The sequence below is a fragment of the Lactuca saligna genome, chromosome 6, assembly GCF_052625555.1.
Source record: "Lactuca saligna cultivar CGN05327 chromosome 6, ASM5262555v1, whole genome shotgun sequence".
Taxonomy (NCBI): Eukaryota; Viridiplantae; Streptophyta; class Magnoliopsida; order Asterales; family Asteraceae; genus Lactuca; species Lactuca saligna.
In genome coordinates this window covers 16439277-16455480 of record NC_136422.1, presented here as the reverse complement: position 1 = coordinate 16455480, position 16204 = coordinate 16439277, and the positions used below count along the sequence as shown (strand labels likewise).

At 34.3% G+C, this 16204-nt stretch overlaps 2 protein-coding genes and 1 long non-coding RNA gene across 3 annotated transcripts; 2 read left to right on the top strand and 1 right to left on the bottom strand.

The window, feature by feature from the left end:
* Positions 1-3859: 3859 nt before the first annotated feature.
* Positions 3860-5679, top strand: LOC144999981 (uncharacterized). Its single transcript, XR_013661074.1, has 2 exons — positions 3860-4338; positions 4978-5679. It is a non-coding gene; the product is annotated as an uncharacterized LOC144999981 (long non-coding RNA).
* Positions 5680-10506: 4827 nt separating this feature from the next.
* Positions 10507-12463, top strand: LOC145003314 (uncharacterized). Its single transcript, XM_078962445.1, has 3 exons — positions 10507-11296; positions 11948-12036; positions 12223-12463. Exons 1-3 carry the CDS (start codon positions 10651-10653, stop codon positions 12256-12258), a joined length of 771 nt encoding a protein of 256 aa, XP_078818571.1. The 5' UTR covers positions 10507-10650; the 3' UTR covers positions 12259-12463.
* Positions 12464-13089: 626 nt separating this feature from the next.
* On the bottom strand, positions 13090-13820 carry LOC145003315 (zinc-ribbon domain protein). The gene has a single exon (XM_078962446.1). It carries the CDS (start codon positions 13691-13693, stop codon positions 13373-13375), a length of 321 nt encoding a protein of 106 aa, XP_078818572.1. The 5' UTR covers positions 13694-13820; the 3' UTR covers positions 13090-13372.
* Between the last annotated feature and the right edge of the window lie 2384 nt (positions 13821-16204).

Here is a 16204-nt window from a genome sequence, read left to right as displayed (position 1 = left end):
CATTAAGTAGATTTTAAGTAGATATCAATTGTGATATTTGCATTCTCAAAGTCGTTAGTAGAGCATGTGTGGGTAACCGGCACACTAACATGGACTTGTGAGGAATGACAAAGGTCTAAACAATTAAGACTATGATTACGACATCCCTTTTCATATTTCTAAAATTGTTTAGATACACATGTGTGCTATCTAAGAAAAGGTGTATGATTTTGATAAAGTTTTAGTCTGAACTTTGGTAAGAAAGTTAATAAACTATTGATTTCTAGAAGTTCAGCTGATTTCTAAGTACATGTCAAAGCTAGTGGGAGCATAAGTGTTATGCTAATAATCATTATGTTAGTGGGAGCATGACGATTATCGTAAGTGTTGCATGTTAGCAATATTAATTATAGAAAACAAAAGTTTTGATTGAAAAAAGTTGTTTTGCTATAATTAAGGGAGAAGAAATTATACTTCATTTTAAGTCTAAAAGCTTAGATTGAGGTTTTAATCATCTTTAGTCAATGATATATATATATATATATATATATATATATATATATATATATATATATATATATATATATATATATATATATATATATGAACTTTATGTTGGAATGGCTCAACATAAGGAAATTCTATATATGGGTCCATTATTTGCGTTCTAAAATTCGATTATGATTACGGCATCTCTTTTCATAATCTGAATTATGAGAACTTGGCAAATAGAAATAGAAATATTATAGCAAAAAAGACTGGTCAAGTATCATATCTTTATGTGAGACATCATGTATCGTGTCACATATACTTCGGATATAGGATCAATTGCATGTGCTATAATATTCATCCTTTCAAAATTTTCCAAATGCTCAGGGCATTAAGAGGGGAAAAGTCTAGAATTGGATATAACTAAAATGATTAAGCAATTGTCGAGGATAATGTAAGGTTTACCAAAGATTGGTTGCTCAGGGACAGTTGGAAGTATAGTGTTAATTTTGGAAGGACCATATTGACATATTCTGAAAAGAGGCTACTCTTCTTCAGAAGTGATAGTCAAAATGAGAATATGGAAATATTCCCATAAGTGGAAGTTATTCGTTATATCTGTGCAAGATTAGGAAACTTAATGCAAGAAGGATGTTCAAAGCAATGTACTTTGAATTTGAGACTTCGTATCCATGGAATGTTCTCCATTGGAATACTCTGTAATGATTGTTGACAAGTATTTGTGATTTTGTGCATAATCATTACTAGAGATTCAGTGCATATAAGTTTAAAATCTAGCAGATTTAGGTAAATGGAAGGAATTTGGAATTCTTGCATTTGCGGTAAGGATTTGGGATTGTGAAATGATAATCATTGGAACTATGCTCAATCGATCTATTTCACAAAGTAAAGATCATAAGAAAACATAGTGTGCATACTTTGTGTATGGCATGACTAGTGTTTAGAAAACATAGTGTACATGCTTGGAGCATGGGACAACTATTGTTTTAATTCAAGTATAAAGTTGATAATTTGAAACAGTATGTAATGAATAATATGTAATCACTATGGTGATAAAGAAAAGTTGTTCTATTTATATTCATAAGTTCTGAGACCATATTGGATTCGATTATTCGTGTGTTTCAATTAGCATGTTTTGACTTCCAGAATAACTAGGTTATTCTTTCCGAATGACTAAGTTATTTAAACTCTCCACAGTCAGTCATATGTTGGAAATAGGTATGAATTAAGACTCTCATGAATCGGGTTTGTAGATGTTTAAGATGTTAGACATAGTAAGAGTTGCTACAACATTTATGAGTACTCATAAGTTCTGAGTATTGGATCCAACCCATGCTCATTTGAAACAGTAGGAAAAGAGTGGTGGCTGGAGGATGAAGAGGGAGTGGGGTGGCGACCGATCTCTCATTTGGGGTTAGCGTTTGAAGCGGGAGGGGTGGCGGGTCATATACCCCGATCCCCCAAACTTACTTCCATAATGACAAGTTTAGCCCCTCCCTCCATAAATCATTTCGAAATAAATCCCATATTTACTCTTTAAACCCCTCCTTCAGAAAACCCTTACAAATTAAGTCCCGATATTACCATGCAGCCACTCCCTAAACAAAACCTTTCAATAGCAGTCCTTATGTTACCAAATGACGATTGTCTTCTAAAAATCTTTACAAAATAAATCCCGGAATTACACTTTAATCCCCGAATAATCCAATTTATAACATTAAAACAAACACTCCACTAAATAATATGGATTTAGGGTGACTATTCGTTCATCATTTTTTTTTATCTATTTATTTATTTAATAAACGGGTTGTTACATTTATTTTGATTAGTTACTTTGTTGTTTATTATACTTGAAATGTATCTGACCTATACAAACCTCCAATTGGTATCAGAGCCGTTTTCTGATACATCCATGTTATCATAGTTGGTTAAAATTTTCGTTCTAAGATATGTTCATAAAAGATCAGAAATTGTATATCTTGTAACCACAAAAATAAAAAAAGGAAGAAATTTTCGTTATTCAATCATTCACTAGATCTGATGGCCAGTACAAAGATGCAGATGAAGAAGATAGTTAAATCTGATCAAAAATTTGTGAAAGTTAGGAGAAGAAGAGAAGGGTTCAAAAATCTTGAAGCAAACATCTTTCTTCGAGGTCAGAAATCTTTAGAATAAGTGAGGATCTCTTCAAGACTTATTCAGACACTCAAACATTGTGTTTGTCATTCTACTGTTAAAAGATACCACCAGGTAAGTGTCTCTATATCAATCTTTTAATCTCTAAAAATCATTTGCTAAAATCTGAAGATGTGAGAAAGAACCGGAATCTTTCAAAGTTCTGGTTAGCAGTCTCACTCTCTCACTAAGTAAATGTAAAATTCTCTGTATACTGTTTGTGTAAAAAAAAAAAATTATGTCTTTTATTAGATTTTCTTTTTAAAGTTATGTGTATAGCTTTTATTGTTATAATCATTGTATGCTGGTTTGAAGTCAAAAGGAAAAGATAGAAAAGATGTATGGAGCTAGTTGGTCTTTGTGATGAAAAAGAAACGAAGTAGATCAAAAGGGTATTTTCGGCACTAAACAAAGTTTGATGACAAGTGTCTCTTGTGAACATGCCTTACTTACTGCACTTTACTGCACTGAGAGACTCGCTGAGTTTTTGTTTCACTGGAAGATTCATCCTTGGCTCTCACGCTGTTGTAAGAATCGTACAAGTGAAAAGGGCATTTTAGTCACAAATAGTTATTCTTATACAATGAGGTTTCTGTCAAAATACAAGAGTTGTTTCTTTTATAATTGGATTTCTTTCATCAAGAGTTCACACTATTAATTCTAACTCCCAAAGGCTCATGATGATTTAATTCTCTAGTTGCTAGTATATACCCTGACCTCTAAAGTTACTCTTCAAACTTCACCAAAAGCATGATCTTCATCCATCAGCTTATGCTACCAGCGTCTCCATCAGCTTTAGCATCATCCAATCGATCATATTGATGAGTCTTCATTAATAATCTCATAGTTATTTCATCATTCAGCTTGAAGTTTTTTTTAAGAAAAGAATCTCAAGGTCAACGGATACTGTCGTCAATGCACGCTTGTGTAGTGTCGCTGTCAAGGGCTATGTATGTAGTGGTACAAGTTTGGTGTATCTCCGTTTTAAGATCAAAAAAGAAGCTATAGTAAAAATGTGCTCTAAATTACATGAGCACAATTCACGTGGGAAAAGGAAGGATTTCAGAAGTCAGAAGTAGATAAGAGTTGGCTTTCTTTAAACTGTTGTGATGTGTATTGATGACTGGTTCAACAAATGTCATAAGGATATTTTCGTCTCATGAGGACATTGTTTATAACCAAAACCGAAGTGTAGCATGTTGCAGTCTCGTGAGCTTGAAAACAAAAGGAAAGGCTTTCAAGGGTAATTTTGTCATTGCACTAATGATGCAGCTGGTATGTTGTTTTCGTGGATAGCTACAGGCCTAGATAAAAGGAAGTAAAGATTTTTGTTATCACACAAAATCTCATGGGGATGGGGATGGTGGTGAAGGCTACAACATGGTCTTCTCTCTTCTCATGGGTTCTACTTCTTATCCAGGTAAATCAATGAAACCAAAGTTATTACACTCTAATGTTTCTAATTCGTAGCTACAGGTCTAGTCAATTTGAAAAGGTTGCAGTGACAAGAATGAAGAAAAGGCAATGGTTTGTGTTCTGCATCATTTTTATCTTGTTATCAAGAGTTACTAATTCAAGAAAAGAACAAGATAGTTTTGCTTTCATTTTCTCAACTGAAAAGCAAATAAAGAACGGGTTGTTTGATAGAAGAAAGATGTCAGGTTTCTTTCATAGGTAGTATCTTCTTTAATATTGAGTTGAAGGATGCTTTATTTAGCCATTCTTGGGTCGATAAAAGCACACTGGTATCTGAGATAAAGAAAAAATGTTACTCTCTCCTAGGGCTAATATGAGATTTATCGAAAAATAATAATAATAAAATAAATTTATGTATTGTTCTAACTTTCTTTTAAGTTGATCTTTCTTTTGTGTATTTTTTTTATCATAATAGTTAAATTCATTTCGTGTTGACTTGTTTAAGTTTTATATTTTATATTTATTCTGTTTTTGGTTTATTCTTAAATAATAAAAAATAGTAATAAATAAATAAAAATAAAAAATAATAATAATCATTTTTCGAAAGTTTTAATTAGCTTTTCTTCTCGGTTTAAACAGTTTTCGTTTCTAGGTGTTAATTTTATTTCCTTTTAGTTCGCTTCAATTTTATTTTCTGATTAGTGTTTAAATCTAAAATTCAAAAAAAAAAAAAAAAACTAGTGGCGACAAGTGGTGTGCAGGTTTTCTCAAGAAAAACTTTAAGTTTATGTTTTCTATCAGCTTTATAGAAATATAAGGTGGAGAATACACGGATATGAATCATCAGCAAAGAGGGAGCAACAAAGACTAACATTATTATCTAACTATTGATTTCAGGGACATGTGTGCATATCCAATTCTCATGGTGAATCCTATGATGAGCTCACATGTACCATCTGGGGAAATCATCTGTTGATGATGTACTAAGGGATTGATGGCACTGATCTGCAGTTAAACTAGTGATAGCATTGATGTTAGATCACATGATGGTTTTTTTTATTAGAATTGATAGGTTCTAGTGGGTCTTGGTGACGATCTGCCTAATATGTCAACACACATTTGATTCAAGATTTGCAATTTCATTGCGCCATTTTAGAACTATTCTTGACAGTGAACCATGTGTTCTAAGATGTCATACTTTATCAACCGAAGATGAAGTTGTTGATGTACCACAAGCTTATGGGGAGCATTCAAGTTGGACAAAGACAAATGAGCTAACAATTGACAAGCAGGTAGAAATGGTTTTTGAAGTTGAGATCTATGCTTCATATGGTTTGGTCTCTTGTGATAAAATCATTGTACTTCTCATGATTTGACGATGGCATGTCTTAAGCCAAGTATGTAACTTATGACTAGATAGTGTCCCTAGAAGCATGTTGTTGTATGTGCCTAAATCTCTCTAAGTATCTCATCAGTGAGACCATCTGTTCAGATGACAATGAATCACCCACTCATGATGATTGCGTAGCATTGTCTAAACTTTCAAAATAAGATTGTCTGGTCCTAATCAAAAAAATTATCTTAAGGCTTGGGTGTTTATTTTCTTGCTTAATTGTCTTTTACCTGACTTCATCCCTGGAAGCATGTTTGTCGTAAGCATCAAGTCTCATGTTCTTTTGAAACATTAAGCATAACCCGATGGCTTACCATGATTGCATAGTCATCAGTGTAAAGTTACTTGTCTGGTCCTTAAATGACAAAGGGTTGTTCATGTCCCTAACCTCTTAGTCTGAGGTATGACATGGTACCATTATGATTTAACAGTGAATCTTTGATTCTAGATTGCAACTTACTCCATGATACGAAAGTTCAAACCACTTCTTATTGATGAGTTAAACTGTTAATGATTCACGTTGATTTCAACTCAGCGTGACTAAAACAATCCATTCTCTTCACAAGTCTTCTACTACAGAACTTGATGATTCACTGTGTAAAACCACACACTGATAAAGTTCTAAAGTGTGTGTCGATGGTTAGTCTATGTATCGTAGGCTATCACACCCACCAATCCATTCTTGCCCTTAAATTCTTCTTTAAAGTTTTATAATTTAGCATAATGTACCATACGATGATGAGAACTTGACAAATATGTGACAATAGGTATATCATTGTTCGTGATATATTACACGCACTTATCCACTCTTGCCCTTTTTCTTCTAGTAAAAGATATTTATGATTCAACGTATGAAACCACACGCTGATGAGATCTCGTAATACTATGTCAATGAATGGTAGTCTAAGCCCATGCTATCAGGAGACATCACAATCTTACTAGACTACATGTTGAAACTTTATTCTGCTCAATGTTAGCTGCTGATGTTAAAAAAGGGGAGAAAATTTTGGTAAAGCTGTGTAACACTGTAAATTTTCAGCTAAATATTTCATTTTCAAAATCACATAATTTCTAATTATCACTTTTCAAAAACACAATTGTTTAAATTATCACAAAACACAAATAAATAATTTTTTGATAATAATCTAGGAGCCTCTAAAACATAAACTCCATCTCGTGTGTACAATCAAGTCGGCGTCTTTCTATGATCCTGAGAAGTACCTGAAACATATATCACATAACACGGTAAGCACAAAGCTTAGTGAGTTCCGCCCCAAATAATACACACATATCGTTAGCCTCCCATGGCTATATCTCTATAAAGACCCTCCGGTCAATGTGTCTCAGTGGAGACCCTCCGTTGGGTCGGACCTTCCGGTCCTAACTCAATAAAGCTCAGAATAATATACAACATAAATCACAAAGACATAATGCATGATATCACATAACTCAGTATAAGCATACAAGACCCTCCGGTCACACAATGTTACCACTCAGTTAAGTATAGTGATAAGACTCACCTCGAAAAATAAGCAGGTAGACCTAACATCCCACGAACAGTCTAAACTCTACCTACATAATATAGTTATCTCATACGTAATTTGTAGTAACCACTCCATGATGCTAAACTAACTCCTCCACTAAATCTCAAAAGGGTCAAAATACCATTTTACCCCTCCATGGCCTCTAAATTCCACAGTTGACGAAACCCTAAAAGTTAATGAAAGTCAACACTCAAGTTAACAGTCCATGTTAACTAAACTCATCGAGTGCCTCTACGCAACTCGTCAAGTTCCTTCGTTTTCTCATAAGAATCGAGGAAATCCAACTCAACCTGTTGAGTTATCTCATCAACTCGCCAAGTTACAACATGTCCAGACTTATCGGGGAAAAACCCTAATCGACTTGTCAAGTCAGCTCACTGACTCGTCGAGTCCCTTCAGTCCAATTTCTCATTCAGACATTTTTAGGTAGAAATGATGTCTCATACTTTGGATCTACCCTTTTAAGGCTCACTTATCATGTAAAGTTGCAAGCTTTACGTTCATGTGTGGCATCTAGGGCTCAAAATGCCAAAACAAGCTCCATAAAGGGTTTCATGCTTGGAGACTTGCCCAAAGCTTGATAAAGCTTGGATCTTTGGGCTCATGGGACCTCCTTTTGTCTAAATCTGGAGTCTCAACTCCATGGCAAGCTCTGGCACCTCAAGAACCACAAGTTAAGGGGAAAAAGCTCTAAAACTCCCTAGAAGAAGATCTATCAAAAGAAATGCTCAAGGTGGTAGCTTTTTACCTTCAAACTGAAGCTAGCACAGAAAAATACTTGATCCAAAAGCCTCTTCTCGTTCCAAGGATTGATGCTCTTCAATCCTCTTCCAAATATGCACTAGAACACCCAAAGTTAGCCTTTCGCTCTCTCTCTCTCTCTCTCTCTCTCTTTCTCTCTCTCTCTCTCTCCCTCTCTCTTTCTCTCTCTCTCACACACACACAAGCAAATACACACGATTAGGGTTTCTCACGGGGTATTAGGGTGACAAGGGAGGGGGAAATGAAGGCTTAAGGTCCTTTAAATAGGACACAAACCCTAAAAATTAGGGTTTTCACACTCATCTCATACTAGTCGAGTTGGGGTCCTCCAACTCGTCGAGTAGACTCTAAAAATCATGCGGTCATCTCAATCTCTACTCGGCGATTTGGGGCCTCCAACTCATCGAGTTGCCCTGACAAGATGCATATAATTTAATTAAATATTATACTTGGGAGTCGGGATGTTACAAGCTGAAAATCTCACTACTAGAACTACAGAAAAACACATTCTAAGGGGGAGTCGAGTCAGGTTGATGCCAATGTTATCAGATCAACTCTAGCTCATTATCTATTCATCATTCGTCTGTTACAATTCATAAATGTTTGATAAGTCATTCATCTTCTCAGGGGGATCATTTGTTAAAACTCCAAGAGTCAAGATTTCATTCTTACACTCAATGGGAGCATGAGTCAAAAGCATTCCGCTTATATACAAAAGAAATTTAGTTTTGACATCATCAGATAGGGGGAGATTGTAATGTCACACCTTATGATCTGATGAGTCAAACATACAACACGTTGATAGAGCAGCGTCAGCGTATCAAGTTTATCAGAGCTTACAACTCAGTTATCCGATTGTAATATTTCGTATATTAGGTAATGATATACATAAGTATAGAATAGATCACAGATCTGGTATCTTTATGATAAGATCGATTCTTAGTATAGATTAGACGCAATCCCTTCAATCAAGGGATATACATGTATAGATTAGTATATATACAACGTTAGAGCAAACTCTAATGTTGTGTTCTTGGCTTTGTGTCAGTCCTCTTTGTGACAACTCGTTTTCTTGGTGAAAAAAACTTCTTTCTTGGTGAATAACAACTTGGTGAATTCTTCGTGTTCTTTACTTTTCTGTTCTTTATTTTGATTAGTTTGTTTGTTTTTTATTATACTTGAAATGTATCAAATCTATACAAACCTTCATTAGGTGTCTGCAATAATTCGGCATTTGTTTTTCATCGGGTTGGTTTTCCTTCATGATACATTCATTCCAATAGTCTGTGCGTTTGGTGTATATTTCTTGTTTTACGAGTTATCTCTCTAATACTATGGATCTTAATGTTTTGAGGAGGTTCTTTTAGTGATTTATTAGTATAGGGATGGGGAATACTTTTTATCTTGGTGTCGTATAAATATGCATGGGTTTCATCAATAGGAGCATTTTTTGGTGATTGGTTATTATTTGGTGATAATTCCCTGGGAAGTTCCTTATTAATATGGGGTGGTTAGATTTTGGTACCGATGTTAGGCTAAAGATTAATATTGATGACGTTTTTATCCTCTATGATCCATGATGTTCCTTTATTTGGGTGTTAAATATTGATGTTTGGAGGCTGCCCGAGTGTGATATATATATATATATATATATATATATATATATATATATATATATATATATATATATATATATATATATATATATATATATATATATATATCGAGACTTGGGTGTTCGTTTGTTGCTTTGATGAGTTTTTTAGTTGAGATCTAGAGTAGTTGGCTCTTATTTCAAGTGCTCTTCATTGAAAGTTAGATACTTTTCTACAACATGGTGTAGAATCGAAATTGATGCAATAATGTTTTTTTTTCAATGTTGCAGAAACCAGCTTTGTCGGCCGATTAATTGTTTGGCGGTTTTGAACCGATTATGATTAGGGTGTTTGGTGAAATTGGTCAAAATCGGGCTTGGTGGTCCTCGTTAGTCATAGGCGGAAAATAAAATTTTTTAATTTTCAAATGTTGCACCAAAATTTTAAATTTTAAAATTTTTAAGTTTTCAAATTTTAAATATTATACTTAAAATTTTCAACTTTTTAAAGATTAAAATTTTCAAATACTTATTTTTTTTAGGATACATTAATTTCTTAAATAATTTTACTAATAATTTAGGATCCTTGATTAATCACTACCTACCCTGATTAATTGTTTAACGCCAGTCGACTACCGAACTACTATCGAACGATTTTTACAACCTTGATTTTTTTAAAAATCAAATGCATCTAATAATAATAATAATAATAATAATAATAATAATAATAATAATAATCACTGCCTACTAAGTCCAACAACCTCTACTGTCTACACATTAAATATAAATTGTGCCGTCATACAATTGCCGTCTAGCGGAGTTTTCCATCTTTTTAAACTACTCAATCCCGCTTTTAAGTTTATAATTAATCTCATCGTTTATGTCCATTAAAAAATTATTTTAAATCATCTCATCAAATACTCTTCACGTAAAAAGCGGTATTTTCCATGGCCAGCACATTTTTCTAATAAGATTATAAGAAACTGGCAAACCACTAACTGAACACAACAACACAATCATTTGCTCCCATTTCAGGCCTGCATGTCGCTACCCTCGAAAACCAACAGAAATAACTGAACACACACGAAATTACCAAAATACCCTCCACTCTCTACTTTTGCATCATATACCACACAGATACCCTCAGCGAAACCACAGGCAGAGAGAGCTTCTGAATTTTTCCTTTTCACTCTCTCTCTCTCTCTCCTTTTGTCTCCCTCTCTTTCTCCATCCTCCTTCCTCTTCCCAAAGTTGTTTCCCACCAAGAAAAACCAAAGATGGGATGTGGGAAATCAAAACACGCAGTTGTCACCGAGACCACCATCGTCAAATCCACAAAATCTGATGACGGGAAAGAAACCCGCAAAACCAAAACCATCACGGAGAAAGGCGACTCCATGTCCGTACAAGAAGTCGAAACAACAACATCTGTTGTCGAAGACACCAAGAAGGAGACCACCACAACAAAAGTAGACCCCATCGGTACTGCCAATGTGGCCCCCACATTGGCAGACCAAGAAGTCTCAAAAGAAGATGAGAAGATCACCGATGTGGCCCCCACAGATGATGTGGACGACGTCATGAAAGCCGTGAAGGAAGATGAAGAAGTTAAGAATTCGGATATCACCGACGTGGTCCCCACATCAAATGAAGGTTGTGTGGAAGTTGTGAAAGATGACGAGAAGAAAGAATCCACGGATGAAAAGGACGCTAAGAAAGATAATGTGATTCCCACGTTGAGGGAGAATGTTATGGAAGCCACATTGGTCATGAAGGATGACAAAAAGTTTAATGATTCCAAAGAAGAAATGACCTATGAAACACCAATGAAAGCCAACGAAGATTTTCCGATCACCGAGTTCACAACCCCAAAAGTCCAGGAACTAAAAGCCAAAGAATCGACCAAAGTGGAAACAAAGAAAGGTATGAAACTTAGATGAATTGAAATTCATTATAAATTAATATCTAAATGGTCAAAACATATAAGATCTTGATCATCGGATGAGAATCCATAAATAAGGTTTCATTTTCAAACATAATATCACCTTCTGTCATCCTTATTCTAGAGACATAATTATGATTTATCTCCCTTATATGACGTGTTCCCTTCTAAAATATATGATTAAAGAATCGTTTATCGTTAAATCTTACATGGGTAAAGAAATTGAATAGGTAGTGATATCCGGATAGAGTGTTGAACAAATGAGATCAGTTTTATTTTAGACGAATAAACTGTCCGAATCTGACTAGATAATCACTTTACAATCTACAATTCTACATTACATTCCAAGTTCCGAACACAGTTTTTACAATATTAAATGATTTTTAGCAAAATTTATTTTTATGAACATTAGAAGAGTTTGGTGGGAAAAATAATTAGCAAAAAAAGGTAAAGGTTTTTATTATAACACTTTAAGCAAATAAGCAATGTTCTTTTCTTTTTGCTAAACTCATTTAATTATTTTTGACCAGATCAATAAAAAAAAGAAACAAGCACTTATAACTGTCCAAATTAACCGATTCACTAAGTTCTCGTGAGAAGATTTTCATTTCTTTTTTCATTATATGTTGCAGAAGAAGATGTGAAGGTGACAGTAGCAGACATTGCTAACACAGAGTCCTCACCCGCAACAGAACCTAAGAAGGTTCCCACCACCGATGAGGTGCATATTTTTCCTTTATTTACGCCTTTTTTAAAAGTCAATCATGTCATTTTTATCATCAAAACCATATTTTAGTATAAATTTATTACATAAGATCTTCAAGTAAAATGTCAAATAGATTAAACGTATGTTTCTTTTGGGTGAAACCTGTCTTTATGATAACTATTCCACAATTTTCATTTTTAGGCAAATGTTGTGGAAACAAAAGAGAAAGAAACATGAGACAAAAATGAAGGACAAGATGAAATCCTGGACAATGCATAAATGTGGCTCACGTCATATCATATGGTCGTGGTTTAATGTAATATCTTTGGAAAGTTGCTATATTTTTAGATTGTATACTTCTAGATCTACTGTGAACATACCTCAGAGATTACAATGTGTGACATTTAGAAGTTTTCAAATATCCAGTTTCGTCCTTCATCTATTTACTACCTTACTTATTTTGGAACAATACAAATAATGTCCTATTTGATTTGAACGTAGGACTGAACTAAACTCGCTTAGAAAGTTCTGGGTTATGTCATAAAAACCCTACAAACTGATGCTTTTCGTTTTAAAAGTTACCTAAACTATTTTTTGTGTGTTTTAAGCCATTAAAATCAATAACTCTGTGTCAAAGGAACCCTTTCGCAAAATTTTGAAGGGGTCATAATGTCTGCTGATGTGGATTTTGACCATGTAAAGGTCATAGTTTATGCTGAAGTGGAGATGCCATGTGTACCCTCCCTTGTGATCCAATGCACACCAAAAGAGCATATGCAGTAAATTTGCAAATAGAATGGAAGAATTGTATAGTTTACTAATTTCATCCATGATTATAAATACATCTTATCACATGAAATCGTACACATTGAGAGAAAAAATCATCAAAATAGAAAAGAGGGTAACTTTCGCACACAACACATATATTATGCAAAATCAAAATTCAATGGCATGGCTTTTGCATGGATTTGAAAGATTTGTTCTGTTATGAAGAAAATCATTGTACCTTACATTCTTTTCTATCAGATTATCGTTAATCTATGCCTTAGAGCTTGTAAATGTAAGCAATTTTGCACAGATTTCGTTCAGTGTCATCATTCAAAATGTATTTTCGAATCATCCAACAGAAGATTCCTAGTTTTGTACATTTTTATTGGGGATTTTGTTTGGTGTGGATCAATATGACGAAAACTAGAGCTCTGCTGCCAATTCAAACTCAAAGAACACCCGATCGATCGACCTACATGTCGATGAAATACTACATGCTAACAGATTATACAAATTGAACATTCATCAAGGCAAATAAATTGCTTATTGATATGACTAATTTCGATTACCAGCTTCAATTAACTCAGAGAGCAGAGCCACAAAAGGGGCAAAACCTGAAATCAGAAGCGACCTCCCGTGCGCAGAATTGACATCGGAGGCTTTCCGATGGCCGAAAGTCGGAAGAAATCGGAGACAACGACGGCGGATAGAAAAGGCCGCAATTGTTGCAGTGCATGAGTTGGTCTTTTCCCGGCCACCGCCAAACCGGGACGAAAAAGAGTTTTAAGACGTTATTGGTGTCCACAAGATCCGCCGGTGACCGGCAATTGATACACCTTCCCGCTTCTTGCTTCAGCACCCGACGGACCTCTTGAGTAACTCCTCCTACGAAGAAGAAAAACATGCTGCATATGTGAGGAAATCGCGTTGCAATTATATGCTGTGAGCCTGAGTTTAGATTTATAAGGACTCGAATCGGAGGTTTCCGGAGGGTTCTACCAAAAGCAAGCAAACTCCTTTCAATTTTTTTATTTTTTTTTCCTTTCTATGTTTTCTATTTTCAAAAGAAAAAAAATTAAACACAACACGTAAACTAGCAACAAGGTGAGTCAAAAACCTCATTTTTTTTTTAATGTCAAAACTAATTTTTTTAAAAACAAGATCTATGAGGATCATAACATTACTATGTTTGATCCGTTGGATTCTATCGAGGAATTCCACAACTTCTGGCGCAAACAAACCAAAAGTATCATATGTAAAAAGTATAAACGTGTATTGATTTCCGATGCATGTTTTTTCATAGTTTGCCACTTTGTATTATGCAGCTTTTAAAGTAGTTTGTTTCGCAGTGAAAACCTCACTCCCCAAGCCTACTACAAAAGGGGAAACTCCTGTTAGATCCATGCATACATGTACTTTGTTATAAATCATTTTGGTAAATTACATCAATCGTTTTTTTATGTAGGTGCTAAAATACACGTTCAGTTTTTATTTTCAATAATTAACTCATATCGTCTCTCGTTTGATTTAACTTTGCACGTGTCATCCCTAAAAGATGATTTTGTTGCGAACTAAGTCCATTCTAGATGTGAAATTACCTTAATTGACTTGTGTTTTTAGTTTTCAATTAATTTGATTATTTTATTATGACTTTCCTGAACCCATCCGCGCCTTTTTCACTGCTAATGATCGGGAAGAAAAACACACAAGAGTATACAACCACAATTCTTCATCTCTCCATCTCCGACGATCCTCTTCCATCTGGACTACGAGTACTATATTTGACGGTCCCTTCTATGTCTCCGTCATTGCTGCCATAAGGGTCGTGGCTGCTGTTATTGTTATTTGAATTCAAACCGTCGATGGAGGTGTTGTCGAAAACATGGAGGAGGAAAATCCATATGAATCGCATTACAGAGGGGGAGATGCGGTTTACAGTGGATTCTACACATAGATAGAGATGATGTCGCCAACTAGGGTTTCGAACCACCGCCTAGGGTTTCAGATCAAGCTTCACCGCTTGTTTAGGCTCAGTAACACAAGAGATGAATTGTGCAATATGAAGGGGGTGGTTGTCGGAGGTCCAATTCTTCCCCTTTGGTTGATTTTAGCATCATCGATATGAGGTTCCAAGATAGCAACGAGATTCGGGGTGACCACCAATACGTCTATCTAAATCATTTTTCTTTTCCCGCGACTTGTGGGTTTCAATTTACAGGTTTATGATTTTAGGGAAGAGGAGTGATAGGTGGGATGGGTTAATAATGGTCTAACATAAGGCTAATCTTCCAAAATAAGTGGTAGGAGAGAAATAGGAGTGATATGTGGTGGTGATAGTTGGTGATAGATGGTGGTTTCTGATGGTGATCAGTGGTGGTTATCGAGTTTGAAAAAGAAGACTAGGAAGAGATAGCAATGATATAATAGTGGTGGTGTTAGTGGTGTTTATATTTAATTAAACAAATTCTTTTAATAAGTTAATAATTAATAATTAATAAATAAATAAGTAAATAAACAATGGCAAAATGGTTTTTATATGACCGAATGGATTGAACTTGTAAATTTTAAACTAACGAGAAATGGTCTGAATTAAGTTTTAAAAATAAGGAGTAAACGTTTATTTTAATATATACACGAGGAACAATTGGTGTAATTTATCCAAATAATTAACAAATGCTTAGACAAGTTTCACTTGAATAAATCGATTTGGTCTTATTCAAATTCAGGCTTAAAAAAATAAATATGAATAGTTCAGATTAAATTAAAATAAAATCTAAGACATTAAATTATAATTTGATTAGATATCTAGATTGGATTCCCCCCCCCCCCCCCCCCCCTTTTTTTTTTTAATTTAAATCATTCCAAACAATTAGTTACTCTTGAAAGAACCTGAAATTTTGTTTAAACATATTATTCTATCATAATTAAACTTCAATTAATTTGATTAATTTATTAATTAGAATTTAGAAAGATTATGTTTACCTTAAACTTCAATACTTAACAAGTGATAATATCAACAGATTGGAGATACAAAACATTTGAATCTATATTCATACCATATGAGATCAATAATTAGATCACTAATTTTGACATTTAGATGGATCAAATGCTTATCAACTATTGAAGAAACTCAAAACTCCATTAAAACCTTCATAGCTTCATAATTAACCAAATAGATTTACTTCAATAGAATAGATGTGGAACACTAAAAGCCGTACACAAACCACACTGAATCATTATTTAATTCCAGAATCAAGTTATATGGATCAATTATATTGATCTACCATTGCTAGAATACAAATCAATGCTTCAAGGAACAAGATGATTATCTTATATGTATCACACGGTGGAAATGAAGTAAAAACTTGAAAGTATTCATCAATCACTTCACCAATAAACATCCATATGCAGGTAA